Below are 18,292 nucleotides of genomic sequence, written 5' to 3'. Positions count from 1 at the left end.
TGGTTGAGTTACCTCACTCAGGATGATATTCTCCAGATCCATCCATTTCCCTAAGAATTTCATAAATTAGTAAGTGGACCTTAAGTCCAATTAAGATTCCAAGATACATGTTACCATCTCGCTCTCGTGTCTGTCTTGCCATGTTGGACATTGTTACAGACCACAGGCTTTCCTGCTGGCGAGGTCCTTATTGCTTCTCGGCCTTAGCTGCCTGCACAGCACCGTCCAATCCTATGAGGCCTTGTCCCCAGGGAGGAAGCTTCCAGTCAGTTCTAGCACAGTTCTTCCAAGTCATGTGGTGTCTTCAGCAATTAGTTCATACTTTCAAGTTCTGGAGGCCAACCAAGAACAATGGCAGCGGCCTCTATGGTTTAAGGAAAGGTCTCTTGGGCTCTGACAACCGGAAGGTGGGTTTCCCATGCCTATTACTTCCTTGAAACACATTTTTAATTTTGATGTTGAATTCGCTATTCCCTTTACAATTGTGGTTCTTTGGGCTTTAGGCATCATATCTATAAAATCTCTACTAGAAGGATATAGACCTGTATTTCCTTCTGAGTCTCATAACTTTAGTTCATATATTAAGGTCGGACACATTTTGATTGTTTCCATTTCTGATCTGAAGTCATCACCCATATCTATAGTTGTACATGGCTTCTCTCTGCACCCAACACAACTTGTGGAGGAGGTTGTCATTCCCCCATTGGATTCACTTGGCATCCCTGCTGAGACTCAGTGAACCACGGTGTTCTGATTGACTTTGAAAAAAAAATCCAACTAGCTTTCACAAATTTATCAAGCTGGTCCTAAGTTCATATCAAAATTGAAGGGACTCAGAGTAGCCAAACAACCCTGTAAAAGGAAGAACACATTGACTTATGAATATTTTCTACCCTCAGCTTCTATTGTGTAAGTAACCAAGACTGTCAGAATGACATAAGAACAGGAAGAAGGGTCGAGAAGAATAGAGTTCAGAAAGAAAAGAGAGGAACCTTATGTGCTCCTCGGACACAGGATCTAGGCTGGATCTTGACATTCCACATTTTCTGGTGTGACTCTATGGGAGCTGTTTAAACATCTGTGGCCTTTGGTTTCCCAACCTGTGAATGAAGCTGGTCAAGCGAGTTGCCGTGGAGTCGATATGCCTGATGCGTATGAAGCCGCTGACAGATAGCAGGGCTCACGGGGAGCTTCAGGCTTCCTCACTTCCTTACCAGTGTGCATTTTTCAGTGTGCAGGTAGCTGTGGGTTCACCTCCCCACAGAAGATCTCATACTGCACTAGGATCCAGACTTCTAAGAAGCATGCATTCCATCAGCTTCGGCCTGTAGTCTATGGGGACTGTCCCGTGATACCTTCTCCTCAGGGGCACAAATGCGACCTTGGAAGCTGTCTGCGTGTAGCCACTTGGAAAGTGGGGAAGTGGAGCAAGGTCAGTCCAGAATTCTAAATGTAGGGCCCTTTGCATAAGGCTTTTCACAGGCGGAATGCCTGGTAAACCTGCATTTTCAAGTAGATCTTCCAAGTGATCTTTTACACCATTGTCTAAAATCCGTTTCATTAGTTATTTGTATAAACATCTTATTCCTTCTGTGCTTATTCTAACTTGTAAGAAGATAACTATAATACTCATTTGTAGTCCCCAAAGACCATGTACAATCGCTTGTCCTTTATGTAGGAACTTCAGAAAAATTTATCAGCGAAGGGAAGAAAAAAGTAGCTTTCTCTAGTCTACACATAATACATACTAGTTACCCTGCATTCTGTCTATCAACTTAACTAATGGAAATACAATGACATTACTTGGTAACTTCATCAGAAGAAGAAAACCTCTAAGTAGCTGTAATAACAGTAATAAATGAGATTAATATCCACTATTTGCAGTGTGTTAAGTATATGAGGAGTTTTAATAAGCCCCATCAATTAATGTTTACCGGATGATTGTAGTGAGCATCTGATACAGCTGTACGGAATAAATAAGAACCCAGTCACTGAGAAGTGACAGCTGCAGACTTGTCCTGAAGGATATTTTTACTCCAGTGACTACGCAGCCTCAGACAATTCTGCATCTTCCATAGTTCTAACCATTACTGACCCTCACTTTGAGCCTAGTATTGGACAAGGCAGTGTGGATTTCCTGGCCTCATTATCTGTTATCTATTTTACCTCAAACTTTACTGTGTTGACAGTGCTCAGTAACTTGTGGAACTGGGGTGATGGAGAGAAGAGTAGCGTGCAGGACTGAGAACGGTTGGCCCAGTGACTTATGTTTAAAGCGTTTAAAGCCAGATGCCCAAAAGAAATGTTATGCCAATGACTGTAAGTAATAGAATCCGCACTCTGCCCAGCACCAAGCGTTCCTAAGTTCCAGTTAAAATGTCAGCCTAGATCTATGCAGTTGTCACACCCTGCCACACAAACGGTCGGACCTTCGGAGTACAGCGATGGTTCTGACGATCGAGACCACACCGTGTGGCGTTTGCTCGATCCTGATTTGCTGCGTTCATTTATCTTTGAAGGTAAATTACTTACCACCTGCAAAGAAATCCAAGTTACGAACAATGTTACCAAGGATGGTGCCTATGAACTTAACGTCAGGGGAAGGATATTGAAGGTACGGTGACGACTGTTTCTAATTGATTTTCGCCTTGATCTCGTCATTGGAAAATGTTTTCTAGATATTTGTGTATTCCTCCTCAGATCCATTGTTCAGGCATGCAGCTGGAGAACCCTAGAGAATATTTACCATTGGTCAAAGGTGAAGACAACTTTTCAGAAATATATGGCCTTAGGTATGAGACATTTTGTCCTGTCTGTACACTTCTAGGGCCCATAGATATTGAGCCTTCGGAACAACTTTGGAAACACTTACATATTGGACAGGAAATTGAGAAGGAGGTGGATACATTAGGACCTTAGCCATGTGTTAGCCTGTAATCACATAGAGGGTGAGTGTGGAATAATGCAGAAGGGAGAAGTTTAAGACCTTGTCTATTTTCATAGAAATACACTTAATTCTAGTAACAAAAGCAGGGGGCATTACATCTTATTTTTTATTTATTTTATTTATTTTTTATTTTTATTTTTATTTTTTTGGTACAGCTAGTCCTTGAATTTCCCAGTGAGAATTCCGTGTGTTAGCCCATGGTGAATTCTGCTTCTTTCCCTGTTAATGTATTGTCACTATGGTGTGGAAGGACAGAAGTGTGCCTTCTGTTTTACCTCGTCTGTGTTTGTCATTTGCCACACAGGGATCTAACAAATGCACCAAGTACTAAAATATCCAATGTTGTTACAGACTTCAAAATCCCTATGAATGCCCCTTCAACGGAAGCAGGAGGCCAGACTGTGCATGTGAAAATGACTACCTGCCTGCTGGATACACTGTTTTTAGCAAAGTGAGAGTGGATCTTGAATCCATGCAAATCAAAAGTAAGAGCTGGGACTCTTTGGAAAACAAAAAGACTCCATTTGCTAAGGCAAAGTCTAGCAATGTACTGGTATACATGACAGGATATAATGAAGAACCATTGTATAAGATGGTTTCCTTTACAGTTATTAGATACATACTTTCTCTGAAATGACAGGAATTGTGGAGGCCTTTGATACAAACATTATATAGTGTTAATAATAATATAGTTCTCTTTCAAATCAAGCTATGTTCCTTAAAAATCCCTAACCATATTAATTAGGTTATTATTAAGAAGGAATTAATATTCTTAACATAAGTGTAGGGTTTTTCTGGGTAAGATTTTAAGGAATACCATCAGTTCCAGATTATAATCTATTGAATGTTATATATTTCAATATATCATATTATTTTATCTTTCAAACAATCTCATATCAGATAAGACAGATATTATGTCAAAATGTCACAGGTGATGAAATTAAGTTTCTCTTATGAGAGCGACCTGTCTCAGTTTACAGTGAGTTAAGGACTACTGAGAAGGGATGAATACCTGCTCAGAGAATTGAGGTTGGGGATCATGCCATCTTTCTAGAAATTAACTGGTAAATTTACTCAAGTTACAGGTACATGTGGACCCTGCAGTTTGCTGGCCATTGTAGTAAATGCACTTTAGTTTGGACATGTAAAGTTAGACATGCCTGCCCAGAATCCAAGGAATGATACCTGGTAATAGTCTGGCTGATGTGCTGGAACTCAGCAGAGGCAAGCAGACTATGCATACACTAGCAGTGATCACTATGAAATGGGTGTTACTGACTACTCATGGTTTTGGAGAAGACGATAAAATACTCCAAAACTCGTGTCTGTGTTCTGCTCCAATCTACGGTACCACAAAAAAGCAGCAAAAACGGGGACACGTGTTTAACAGCTTTTTATCTTGCAATCAGTCTGATTTGTAGTGTTTGTCAACTCCATGGCCTATATGCTCCCCTCCACTCTGCATGAAGCTCACCTTGACCACACTGACTGAGACTTGGGAGGTGTGCGCAACTCCTCTGGTGGACTGTGGAAAGCCTGACAGTCTTTATAACTGTCATTGGAGATGAGATATTTGCAGAAAGGCTCCTCTGGGGTACTGCCTCCAAAGGACCCCATGCCATCACAGGGTTTTCAGTGTGACCTGTCAATGTCTTGAATCAACTCAGTGGCACTGACAGCCATTGTTGGGGCCTTGTCTAAGTGACTAAGACTGCAAGCATGAGTGATTGCAGTATCTGAGTTTGAGGATTCTGAACAGCCTGTCTTTGATCCAGAGGATCTAGCTGTGGCATTTTATATAGACTCTCCAGCGTTAATGACAATCAACAATGTTGCTAACAATGCCAACAAACAAAAGAGGCAAAGAATTGTGCCAGTGAATTGGTATGGATGGAGCATACGCGCTCTCAAACTGTCTACCTTTGAAGGAATTATTATTATCATGAAGGGTCTGTCTACCTTTGAAGGAATTATTATTATCATGAAGGGTCTGTCTACCTTTGAAGGAATTATTATTTTGTGTGTGATTTTTCTTCTTGAGTCCACTCCATCTATGTCAGAGATTTGCTGTGAAATAATTTTGGTAAATAAATTTGAAAAACCATTCATTTACTTTTTTTTCTATGTTTCTTTAATTTCAGATGTAACTGTGATTATTGTTTTTAGGACTATTTAGGCCATGTATTATTTTGTGTTAAAGAAAATATATCTATTTTGAGGCAGTGCTACATTATATGCCACAGTGGTAATATTTTGTTAAAATTTTAACTAATCATATAAATATATTGAAGATACTATGAAAGCTGCATATTTGAAAATAAAGAGGACATTGCTGTTTCCATGGTAATGAGTTGTATTATTATTTTTTGTTTGTTTATTTTTTTGTTTTTTACAGCTACGGATCTTCTTTTTTCCCAGACACTATTTGGAAAGGCAGTTGCATTTGCCACAGCCGGGGACTGCTACAGTGCTGCTAGGTGTCCACAGGTACCTCATACATATTTCATTACTTATGTTCTTCATGATGAAAAATTCAATATTTCTCCTCATTCGTTTTCTTGAGCAGAACATTGCACGAAACGTAAAAACTAGATATCCAAAGCTTTTGATATGCATTTACTTTAAGCATTATAAAATCACCTGAAGGAAAACCACTTTAGCCATTATTAAGTTCATTTCCAAGATTCAAGAGCAAGACCTAGAACTTGTTCAAATCCTCTTTCCATGACACATTATCATTTTAATCTTTCAACCTGGCCCCTAGGAATGAACAGATGCATGCGGAAAGGTAAACAAACAGACCATGAGCATGTATTGTTTATTTGCTAATGGTAACATCAGTTCTTTTGATGTGTGTTTCTCGAAGGACCATGTGTGGAGGATGGATTCTCAGGGAGATAGCACTGGTAGGTGTTGTAAGCTCTTCAAAGATGAGGGGTGTCCTAAAGGGCACCGTGGAATCCCACTGCTCCATTCTCTATGGGATGCCTATGTTGTGATGTGAGGTTTGCTTGATACACACATCTTGCCTGAAGTCCAAACAAACAGGACTACCTAGTCTTGTACTTGAGCCTACATCTGCAAATGGTCATTGATAGCCCCTTGAGATTGGGTAACCGATCTGGGAACTTGTTCCTGGATTGGGACAGTCATTAAATGTTTGTAGCTCTTCATCTAGGTAGGGACCCCCCTCCATGACGGCGGTGTCATTGTACATTATGATTTAGGAGATTTCATGATTGTGTATATAAAAGACACTATCGCACAGAAGACATCCTCGTCCTCTGGCTCTTACAATCTCTCTGGACTCTCTTTTGAGATACTCCCTGGATTTGTAGGGGGCTGTGTTGTAGATGTCTTAACTGAGGGTGGACGGTTAGCTGTTGTCTACATTTTGACAAATTGTGGATTACTATAATGCCTTTTGTCTTCTGTAGAAGAGGAGCTTCTTTGGTGACGAGGGAGAGCTACTCTTATCTGTGGATATCATATTGCTTTTCCTGGCATCTTAAGGTGGAAAATTATTGATTTTAGACTTTCTTCTATTTACTAATGTTTTTATAGCTATAAAATTTAAGTGTTTGTTTTGCTGTATCTGAGGATTTTTACATTTGTATATTTATTTTATTCACACTAAAATATTTTCTATTATCATTGGATCATTAACCATTCCTACCTAGATGTAATAGATTTTCCTAAATTTTCTGTTTGGTGTATACCTTTAGAAGTATTTTCGGAGTCCTGTGTTTAAATGGTGTTCATGACTCATAATTTTTAACAGTTATTGCTAGAGAGTGTCCATGTGTTCATTGACCTTCAATTCTATAAAACATTTTCCTTCTGATTACACATGCACACACACACACACAGGTTTGCATGAAGTGTATTGGTTTGTGATATATTCACACATGTAAGTTCACATGTATAGGCTAGGGAAGGATGCCAGGTGTCCTGCTTCATCACTCTCTGCCTTATTCTATTGAGACAAGGGTCTCTTACTAAGCCTGGAGCTAGGCTGGTAGCCAGCAGGTCTCAGTGACCCTACTGCCTCTTCCTCCCCTTGTGCTGAGGTTACAGGTGTGCTGGACCCACGCTTAGCTTTTTACATGGGTGCTGGGATCTGAACTCAATTCCTCATGCTTGTATAGCAGACCCATTTACCCACTGAGCCATCTCTCTAGCCTTCTTGTCTATACTGTTGGAAGCAGACAACTTTGCAGAAGAATCCTGCATTCTCATTCACTCATTGAAGCTGCTTAGGTACACTCAAGTCCATGTTTCCTCCTCCTCCTCCCCCCGCCTCTTCCTCCTCCTTCTACTCCTCCTTCTTTTCCCTCCTGCTTCTTCTCTGTTTTCTTCTCTACTCACATGGTGATAAATGATTACTTCCTAGAATGGACTCCTTTCTATTCTCTCCCCATAACCTACCGTCCCTTTTGAGATCATCTTTCTGTCAAACACCTTGTCTGTGTGTCCAGACACATTCTCTGAAGTCACAGATGTGTGATCTAACATGTTCTAACCTTCTAAATGACATTTGCCATAACACATGGCTTCCTTTTATTGATGACACTGTCCTTTTGACCTTCTCTCATGGAAATTAATTCTCCAATGGCCAATCCATGTCAGGATGGATGAACTTTCTCTTAACAACCCCTTTCCTTTTAACTCTGCAATCTGGTCATATATTTGATACCATGAGATATATGAGCAGTTTGATGATGTGAGTCCTTCCAAGTACTGCTGTTCAGAAAGATTTCCAAATTCTGGAAATCTGGTCTTTGTCCTTTCGCGTTGATTTAGGTCTGTTCAGTGAGAGACATTAGCAAAATTCAGTGGAGACCACTGAATTCATGCAAACCACATAATTATCAAACAGAATAAAAATTCTTATCTCATCGGTGAACTCTCCCTGTAGGAAGTAAGAGAGACAATTATAATAAACAAGAAATTTCCCGATAAGCACAAAATGTGCATGAGGAGATTTTCTGTAATTGGGTTTTAATAAGATGATTATTTCTTTTCCCTTCTGACATCATTCTCTTACAAGTACCTTCAGGAAATTATGTAGCTGTGAAGTATGTAACCTCAGCTTGTAGTTAGGTAGACAGATACTCTGTATCAATAACCTCTGTCAGAACCTTCAAGGAGTCAATGCAGGAGCAGCAGCAAGATGATTTCTGCCATCAGGGCACAATGCCCTCCCATGTGGTCCTGCCATCAGGGCACAATGCCCCCTCATGTGGTTCTGAACATATTTTGGGATGCAGAGCTTTGTGCCAAAAATAGATCGTGCTGGGCACAGATGGATGCTGTTGAAAGGAGCTGTGTCACCCATACTCAGTCTGTATTTGTCTGCCCCAGGCTACAGTTACCAAAAATACAAAGTGCCCAGTATTTTTGGCGATGTTCTGTCAAAGGTATAAGCCAGATCCTGTGTTTAGTTTCATGACATTTTCATGAATACCTTCCAGATGCTCAGCGTCACAGAGAGAGCGTCTCCTGTTGTTTGGGATTCATTAAAACTACATCCTCTGTGTTTGCATGTGACTGGGTACCCCAGGACATGAATGCTAAAAAGACCACAAACACATATGGCGTTCTTTAGAGAAAATAAACTTTACCACATTGAATGTGAGACAAGGTCGGAGAGTGTTACGTGACTTGGGAATACATATGTCAAGTAGGAGGCGGATGTTCCCAAAGAGTCCTGGTATGGGCCTTGTTTCCTGTCCTTTAATTAATATTTGATTCCCAGAGAGTTGGAGAAGCACATTCCAGTAATGCCAATGGATTAAGCCGGTACCTCTCGTCAACATGGGTTGTTTCCAGGTGTTGGAAATTATGATTTATGCACACACGTACAGGTGTTTAAATACATTTCCATTTCTCTAAATCCTTAGGACCTGTGTTGCAAAGTCTCTGGTGCACCCTGTAAAGAGGAGCTGCACCATTTTGCTTCTCTCCCAGGGAAGATGAATATCCCTTCCGCTTCGCATCCTTTTCATCATTTGGTCTTGTTGAGCTGATTTCATTTGCTTGTTTGCCTTCATGTTAGTGGTGCCTACTAGTGGTTATTTTTCACATTTTTCTAGTGCACAGTGATGCTTAAGTACCCTTCCTGGGGTTATTCATCCTTTGTGTCTTTTACTCAATGAAGTAAATGTCAATGTCTATGTCCTTGTTTGATACCAAGTATGTTTTCCTATTGGTGAATATCGAGCGTCTAGATACACAAAGGTCTTTCACCCGAAGTGACACTTGCAAATATTTCATTTTTCTATCAACCATCATTTCATTCATTCAAGTGTCTATGAGAGTGAAAGTGTTTTGTTTATTTTAATGAAATCAAATGCCTTATTTCTTACAGATCGTTGAGCTAAGAGATCAAATACTAAAGTTACAAAGATTTTCTCTGCTTTAAAATACATGTTAGCTTTCTACATGTTAGCTCTGCTCTGTATCTATTTCTATGACTCATTTTGCATTCATCTCGACTTGGAACCTGGGATGGGATGTTCCGCATACAGATATCTCATTGATTTGATCCTCTGTGGTAGGACAGCAGTGTTTTCTCCACCCTCTAGTACTGTGGTCCTCAACCTTCCTAATGCTGCAACCCTTTAATACACTTCCTCATTCTATGCAGATACCCAACCATAAAATTATTTTGTTGCTATCTCATAACTCTAATTTTGCTACTGTTATGAATAGTAATGTAAATATCTATGTTTTCTGATAGTCTTAGGCAACCCCTGTAAAAGGGTCATTCCACCCCAACAGGGTGGTAACCCACAGGTTGGGAGCCTGCTTTAGCATCACAGTTGTGGCAGCTCCCTAGAACCTGAGCACCTGAGCGCTTCACTCTGTGCTGAAGAGATAGCATTCCCTAGCGGCTCAGCTCTTATGGAGCTAGACATGGTCCGAAGATCTACAAACTCTGCCTTCCACATAACAATGCATCCAGGTGCTGAATAGATGCAAGTACGGGATAGATGCAGTGCCTCATGTTCCAGAGAATGGGAGCTTGACTAAACCTCATCCTTCAGACCAAAAATCCTCAATGCTTGCCCACCTGGAACTGGACTAGTCCAGAATCCAGGCTGCTGAGAGGCACCTGCCTCTCTGTAGGGTAAAGTCAAGTCCTCACTGCACTGATGGCCTCCCTCAAAGTCCATGTCACATGTATCCTGATCCAAGAATCCTTCTAGCTCTCCCTGCCCTTTACAAAGGTCGGGATGCTGCTGTGTCTCCCCTTCCTAGGGACTAGAGTCACAAGTTTGTGGTTCCTTGCTCCTTAGAGTCTGAGCTCCACTTAGTGATCATAAAAAGAACTTCACTTTAAAACAATGTGCCTTCCTGGTCCCGAGTCTTTCTTTCTGTAACGCCTTTGGAAAAGTTATTCTTCCTCAGAGCCTTGTTAGGATCAGAAGCACAGCTACCACCCAACCTGTGCTGCTTATCAGTGTCTCAAAGAAATTCATCTCAGTGTAGTGGGAGAACTGCAACCACCCATGCACTGGTGTGACTGAAAAAGAACCTACACCTATACCTCAGTGCTCAGATGCACATATCTACCAGCCCAAATGTCTAGTTCTATATCAGCAATGAGAGTCTCTGTCCTGAGTCTCACTGATGTTCCAGCTACTACTGGGCAGAGTGAGACCCAATACTGACAGAGGAACCCCCTTCTATAAATAATGCAAAGACAGGAAGAGGCAATCCCCCAAAACCTTTACCGGAAACACTCAGCAGCATTGAAACCACACAGACCCTAACCCCTAAGACCTGTAGCGTTGTGCATGGTCATCACAGCTGAAAAGACCTCTGGAGTCTACTCGGGGCTTCTTAAGCTTCCCTCCTGGTAGCCCTTTCTCTCATGATCCTTTGCTGTATAGGAGCACAGAATAGATACACAAACCAAGCATTTAGCGGTCATAAATTATGAAGAATTTCACTGTAAAACAATGATTTGATATGTCTATAAGTTCACTGCTAAGGATGAACATAGGTGTGTGTGCTGATGAGGTAGATGGTGTGCTTGTCTGTTTTATGTAGAGAATAAGACATGATGTCTCCTTGGTCACTTAATTTCTCAATCCGCATACTTCCAAAGCTTATTATTACTAACAAAGGTAACCTGGGCTAGTCTGACCTAAAAATACTTCTTGTACAACATGACCCTCTAGGGAACACACATCATAATGTGTAAGTGGTGTGCCACTACATCCTGTGGGGGTCTCAAAAAGATGATCTCACAGGGGAAAAAATTCAGCAGGTTTTGAGCTGTCAGTAAAGGAGTGATGCTCTTTACAGAAGGGAGGAGTCATAACAAGGAAAGATTCCAGGAAATACATCAAACGGATGTAGTGCCACAAAAACTATCAAAAAGCAGTCACAACTTGAATAAAAAGAAACAGTAAGGTTGGGGACATCTCAATCTCCAGGGGCACTCCTCCATCAAGGACTCACCAATGGTGACAGGCCGCCGGCTCTAGGTGCCACAGACTCCAAGGCCTGTCAGACTTGCTTTGAACATCACAAGGCATTAACTCTAATTCTACTTGTAGCGGAGAAGGCTTATTTTCAAGCAGATTTTAAACTCATTCACTGAATCACTTTCTTTAAGTCAAGCTGGATCATCCTTCTCCACTTCTTTTGAGAATCATTCGAGTCATTTGATGTTTCCAGGCAAAAACAGTCTTAAATATTTTATGTATTCATTTTCTTTTCTCACCATGCAGGGGCAGTTCAGCATCAACTTAGCAGGAACTGGCATGAAGATAGCCAACACAGCAAAGTGGCTCGCTCAGGGGAGGTATGCCTCCGTCATCATCCACAGATCTCAAGTAAGTCCTGTAGAACTAAAGCGCCTAGGAATCGCTTCTGTGCTCTGAGCTAGCACTAAAGTCCCCAACCTCAGAGGCAAACACACATAAGAACAATGAATAGGAACTTACAGTATATTGTGAATCTGCTGTATATAATGGGAGATAGACACATACAAACTCAAATATGGGACACACACACATACACATACACAGAGCATGAATCTCAGCTTTGGACCTTATGACTGGACATGCATGTATGTTCTTAATGATAGTGAAATGACTGTACCAGGCCCAGTAGCATGGACTTATAATGCCAGCTACTCATAGGTTGAAGCAAAAGATCTGCAAGTTTAAGGCCAGGCTCTGGAGTGAATTCAAGGTCAGCCTGGGCAGTTTAACAGGACTTTTTCCTCAAATGAAAAATGCAAAGGCCGAAGCTGTAGATTGCGGGTCAGCATCCATCTAGCTTGGGCCACTGGTCCAAAGGCTCAATCCTCCCTCCCCACAGTATGGCAAAACTCCAAACAAACAAGCAAAACTCCAAACAGAGATTTTAGGCGCTAATATTTTAAAATGAATGTTCAATTTGGAGTTTATTTATTTTTCTTTTGGTTTAGTGAAGACGTTATTAAATGGAGTCATTTAACAAATATCCTCAAAGTGTTTTCAGCAATTAGGGTTGTATATGTGGCACTCAAATTTCCTTGTCTACCTTTAGCTAAAATCCACTGCAATTTTGTCTATAGAAATAGCTGTACGGCGAGAGAGAAGTAGCTCAGCCAGTACAGTGCCTTCCTCCTAAGCATGAGCCTGCATCTATGATCCTGTGCTACAGGGGAAGAGTGAAGACAGGAGGACCTGTGGAACTCACTAACCAGATCAATGAGCCCACTTTCCATGAGAGACCCTGTCTCAATCAGTAGGATTGAAATCTAGTGAGGAAGTCACCACATGCTCACCTCTGGTCTACACATGTACTCACACACACGTGTACACAATGCAGGTCTGCATACACAGACCCACAGACCCACATGAGCACATAGATACATAGCGTACATATACACAAATATTAATGTTATATAGTCTTTCTAAAAGATGAAGGACAAACTTGAAGTAGATCGTAATATAGTCTCATCATTCTATTAAAAACCTAAATATGATGAAGAGAGCCATATAATTTGAAAATCTATCATTTTACCCATATCGTAAAATAATAACTATTAAAATCATTTAATTGTTAATTTAAACACAGTGCATAGATGCTCTTTAGGAAAGTGAGCTTGGATCATGAGTAGTCTCTTTATATTGCTCATAAATCAGTCCTTCACAGCCCTCACCCTCACTAGTGTTTTCTAACTTTTCTTTATCTAGATAAATATGACTGTAACATACCAATTAAAACTAATATTTATGGACAAAATGCAATATTCTTGTTTGATAGTCTTAAAAACATTTTGTTTCTGAAGAATACAAAATTTATGTTTAAATTATTATAAATATAGAGAACTTAATGAAATATGTTAGCTTTCACGTATCCAGCTTTTAAATATCTTTTGCTTGGATATAAAGAATGCATCTTGGCTAAAGTCACAAAAGGATAGTAATATTTTGTAAAATCTTTCATTTTTTTATATTTGTTATAGTTTCTAAAATCTAGTCACTTATTTAATTGTGGGGAATGTTATCGTTAAATTAAAACGTTCCTGACAGTGTCGTTTGAAGTCTGATACCAGGATAAAACCAAGACTCCAGAAAGCCAAGCATAATCATGGAAATGCAAACATATTCGTGTTCCATAAAATGTAAGGAGCTGAACTTTCCACTGTAACGGCCCAGGAAAGGAAAAATCGGCAAAGCTGAGTTTATTTCTCGGTTCCTTTGTTAGCCAGGGTTCTCTGCCGCTGAAGGGCTTCTGATCACAACCTTCTGTCTCACAGAGTCTCAAACAGCAAACACTCACTGTTTACGCCACCCTTCCTTTCTTCTCTGGATTAAAAACAATTTATGTCTCTAAGGAAAATGACCAGAGTTGAATGTGTTGAGTCTATGAAAATGACTCTTCAATGTTTTTGAAGTCTGTATGTAAAATGAAGGCGGCATAGAGTACATGCCTCTCCCCTTCTGCCTTCCTCCCTCAGACTATTGGCTTGAGCCTATTTCTGGTTTTAGTTCAATGATTTCTGCCCTGTGTCCCTTTGCTTCTGTTCTCATCACACCACTTTCTGCAATTTTCCATGCTACGTTTCAAACACATGGTTGGGACCATCAAGAAAGACACAGGCAACTCATATCTTCATAGCCTAGTTTCTATAATATTTTATTGGAGAGTCTACAATTTAAGTTCGTGTGCTCATTAGAGGTTTTATTTTAATAAACTCACCGATGCACATAAATGTTCGGGTGAAAAATGTGTGCTGAGATGAAGTGTGTAAATCCTTCCACGGTTTATTTGACACGAACAGCAGCTGGTATCAATCATAGGCTGTCCATTCCCTTTGGACCTGCACATGACCTTCATTGGACAGCAGCTCTTACAGGGATCCTTGGCTAGGACTCAAGCCACATTACTCAAAGCAGGTGCTTTTTCTGTGTTGTACACAGTTGCCAGCTTGTATAAAAAAAGTCTCCTATGTTTTCTACTTCTTTACACTTTCAGGATGGAACCAAAGTCTATGGCAGATGCGGAGGGTTCTGTGGGAAGTGCATTCCTCACATGGCTACGGGGCTCCCAATTCAAGTACTATGAACATTTAAAGCTTGGAAGTACCGCGAAAGGGGGTGCTCTGTGACAGCACAGGCATCTGCTGCTCCTTTCTCACTCCCGGCTGGCTTCCTGAGACTTTCATATCCAAACCTTTCTTTGGGTGCTCATCGGGGTTTCAGACCACTTAATATTTATAGGTTTTCAAAAGGAACAATGGATATATCACTCTAATCAGGATCAGTTTTAAACATTATTTATTATAGGGAATACAAGCAAAATGTTTTAATGGAAGAAAATGTTGCTGTTAAAAGCTTAGATTGGACCATAATTATGTTATACTGTTAAACACACACGTAAATAAATATCCGATCAGCTTCCTACGGTACAATGAAGTGTTATTTTGATTGTTAAAATGGAGCAAATAAGAATTAGTGAATATCGCCGGGCAGTGGTGGCTCACTCCTTTAATCCCAGCACTTGGGAGGCAGAGGCAGGCAGATTTCTGAGTTTGCGGCCAGTCTGGTCTACAGGATAGCTGGGGCTACACCGAGAAATCCTGTCTCAAAAAAACCAAAATAAATAAATAAATAAATAAATAAATAAATAAATAAATAAAAATTAGTGAATATCAAATTAATAATTATATCAAATAAGTACAAAGACATCATCCTTTCTACTGATATGATTTTGATTCATTGTCTTATTTGTTCTTTAAGTTTATCTATAGATTCTGGTGCTTCAATAAAAATGGTTCTAAAATGTAATACTTTTTTTCTTAAAAAATGTGTGCTCATGTTAAGTATTAAATAGAAAACATTTTGTGGCAAAACTGAGAAGATATGATATGTTGGGATTTGAGTTTTAAGGCCTACCTCTACATATATATGAGTAGTATGTTATTTTTATCATGTTTATGTACCATTATGCCTTTATAACTCATATATGTAACTACCCTTAAAAAAGTCTATTGTCTTAATGTTAAATACCTTTAGCTAGCCAAATAGAAAGATGGAGGTTCTTAAAATTCTGGTGATCCAAAGTTTTGGTTCTGTTTTCATGAAAATTCTGTTTCCTGACCCTTCTCCCACTCTAAAAAATTGGTTAGAGATTATGTGGTGGTGTGCGCTAAATCAAAGGTTCTCAACCTGTGGGTCTCAGCCCCTTGGGGAATCTAGTGACTCACGGGAGCCACCTAAGACCACTGGAAACACAGTTATTTACACTGGTATTCATAACAGTAGCAAAATTACAGTTATGAACTAGCAACGAAATACAGCATGAGAAACTATAGTGAAGAGCCACAGCGTTAGGAAAGTCGAGAACCACTGTTCTAGAGGAACAGGGTAGAGGAAGCTATTAAAGGAGTTTATTAGATTGGTTTTCATGTTCCAGTTTACATACCCCAGTAATAATTGTCTTCACACTGGAGAGCTGGATGCCCTAGCTGGCTCAATCTGGTACTTGCCGGAGCAGTGCCAGATCAGTGATGCCGGAGTGATGATGCTGGTCCTCAGTCCATGTGGGAAAGCTGAAAAGCTGATGTCAGAGGAAAATGGCGACAGTCTAGTTAGTGAGCACACCCTCAAGACAGTAAGAGAAGCAGGAAAAAAGCAAAAACTTTCTCTTTCACAGTTAGGTCATGTCCTCTTCACAGTCGACCTAACGGGACTGAAGATCAATGGTGCCCATCATGAAGAAGCTCAGCTACTTCCTACTGGGGTGTTCTCAAACATGAATGAATTTAAAAATCTACCACTACAGGCAGATTCTCAGGAATTAAGGGATTATTTTTCATGTCCATAAATTAATTGTGTTATATGATGATAGAATTTTAAAAAAGCAAGTTAACAAATATTTTCCCATGTTGGCCTATCCTATAAACAAAAACATGGGATTTACTAACCCATTTTACCAGTAAATATCAGTGTACTAGTTTTACCCTCAAGGTATTTTTCTCCCGAATATTTCCTAGAGATGTAAAAGGTGCCAGCGGCAGTCAGTGCGCATGTGGTCAAACACTTGCAGAACTCTGAAACAAAGGGGAAATTCTGCAAATTGGTCAGACATTAAGACAGAATGTCTAACGTTTCCCATTAAATGTTTCATCTGTTATTAAAGCCATGTAAGTTATAAACATCTAAATAAAATATTTGTGTGGCGCTAGTAACCTCGTGTAAGGGTCCGTGATTCATGAAGGAAGAATGATGCCCCAGACTCAAATAGTAAGCAATAGCAAAGAGCGTTTATTCTGCAGAGAACCTACATGCAGGGGTGGGGCAGCTTCTACAACTTCTGATTGGCTGCTTCCTGATTGGTTGTTCGTGTGCGATGGTATTTCCTGGAATTGACTTGTTTTGGACTTTTTCTGTGCTGGGAAACAGAAACGTAGGCCTGGTCTCCCAAACTTCCAGTTTGCAGCCTGTCATAGAGTCATCAGTCTGGCTCTGGCTAACTCAGTCCTCTTACATGCTCCTCACATACCAAAAAGGACCCGCACTGAAATCTCAGGGAAATTCTTCCTCAGGGCAAGAGGTCAGACGTGGGGAAGTAGGTGGTACGCACAGTACTTCCCCAAGGCAGGAGCAGATGCTTACGACAGACCTATCCATCCTCGATTTACCGACGAATTACCAAAGTACACTCCAGAGGAGTGAAATCAATTGCAACTGTCAAGGGCTGGGATTTGGCTCAGTGGTAAACTCTTTTCCCACCAAGCTGAGGTCAAGGAAGAAAAGCATTATAATCATCAGAGCATTAAAATGTTACCTTTTCACACGTGCAGTCACATACAATTTCCCCTCTAAATTTACATTTATCTCATTACTAGAGTATATAGGGACCCTTTTGTGTGTCTGTGTGTGTGTCCCTTGTGTGTGTATGTGTGTGTAGATATGAAATCTTTTTTACATCTCTTTTGAATATGCATATATGTATACATGTATATATGTATTAGGGTCTCACTGTGTAGTCCAGGCTGGCCTGAAGTTCATGATTGTTACCACTCTAGTTGGCAGCATGAACCTGGGAGTAATAAATAAATGAAATAATAAATAAATAAATAAAACAAAAAGCTTGGCAATAGCCGAGTTTGTTTAAGGCATCAGACTATGTGTATCCTGAGGGGTAAGCAAGATCACAGGCAAAGGTCACGTGAGCTTAGGTTGTTATACTATCAATCACATGGCCAGCCTGTGCTTGGAAACATCGTCTAAGTATCAATGGTACCTGTCTTAGTCAGGGTTTCTATTTCTGCACAAACATCATGACCAAGAAGCAAGTTGGGGAGGAAAGGATTTATTCAGCTTACACTTCCACATTGCTGTTCATCACCAAAGGAAATCAGGATTGGAACTCACACAGGGCAGGAACTTGGAGGCAGGAGCTGATGCAGAGGCCATGGAGGGGTACTGCTCACTGGCTTGCTTCCCCTGGCTTGCTCAGCTTGCTTTCTTACAGAACCCAGGACTATCAGGCCAGAGATGGCACCAACCACAATGGGCTGGGCCCTCCCACCTTTGATCACTAATTGAGAAAATGCCTTACAGCTGGATCTCATGGAGGCATTTCTTCACCTGAAGCTCCTTTCTCTGTGATAGCTCCAGCTTGTGCCAAGTTGACACACAAAACCAGCCAGCAGAGTACCTGTAATCGTAAGTAAACCCACTCCAATTTACACCTGGGAGAGGTACAGAAGGACATTCTAAAAACAACTGACGTTCTGGAGGAATAGAAGTCACAAAGCTTTCGTCTCCTTTTTCTTGGAGTTTCTTCCCTCCCTCCCTCCTCCTCCTCCTCCTCCTCCTCCTCCTC

At 40.5% G+C, this 18,292-nt stretch overlaps 1 protein-coding gene across 1 annotated transcript in view; it reads left to right on the top strand.

Annotated features, from left to right (window-relative positions):
* Positions 1-14,552, top strand: part of Adamts20 (ADAM metallopeptidase with thrombospondin type 1 motif 20) — a 130,695-nt gene extending 116,143 nt beyond the window's left edge. The window contains exons 32-39 of the mRNA XM_031353648.1: positions 1,232-1,432; positions 2,190-2,319; positions 2,520-2,614; positions 2,701-2,792; positions 3,299-3,432; positions 5,343-5,434; positions 11,692-11,796; positions 14,435-14,552. Of these exons, the coding sequence (XP_031209508.1) occupies positions 1,232-1,432; positions 2,190-2,319; positions 2,520-2,614; positions 2,701-2,792; positions 3,299-3,432; positions 5,343-5,434; positions 11,692-11,796; positions 14,435-14,524 (939 nt within the window). The 3' untranslated portion in view covers positions 14,525-14,552. The remainder of the gene's footprint in view (positions 1-1,231; positions 1,433-2,189; positions 2,320-2,519; positions 2,615-2,700; positions 2,793-3,298; positions 3,433-5,342; positions 5,435-11,691; positions 11,797-14,434) is intronic.
* Positions 14,553-18,292: the final 3,740 nt, after the last annotated feature.

This window comes from Mastomys coucha, unplaced genomic scaffold (assembly GCF_008632895.1).
Source record: "Mastomys coucha isolate ucsf_1 unplaced genomic scaffold, UCSF_Mcou_1 pScaffold11, whole genome shotgun sequence".
NCBI lineage: Eukaryota > Metazoa > Chordata > Mammalia > Rodentia > Muridae > Mastomys > Mastomys coucha.
The sequence above is the reverse complement of the archived record's forward strand: the minus strand, read 5'-3'. Positions and strand labels throughout refer to the sequence as shown.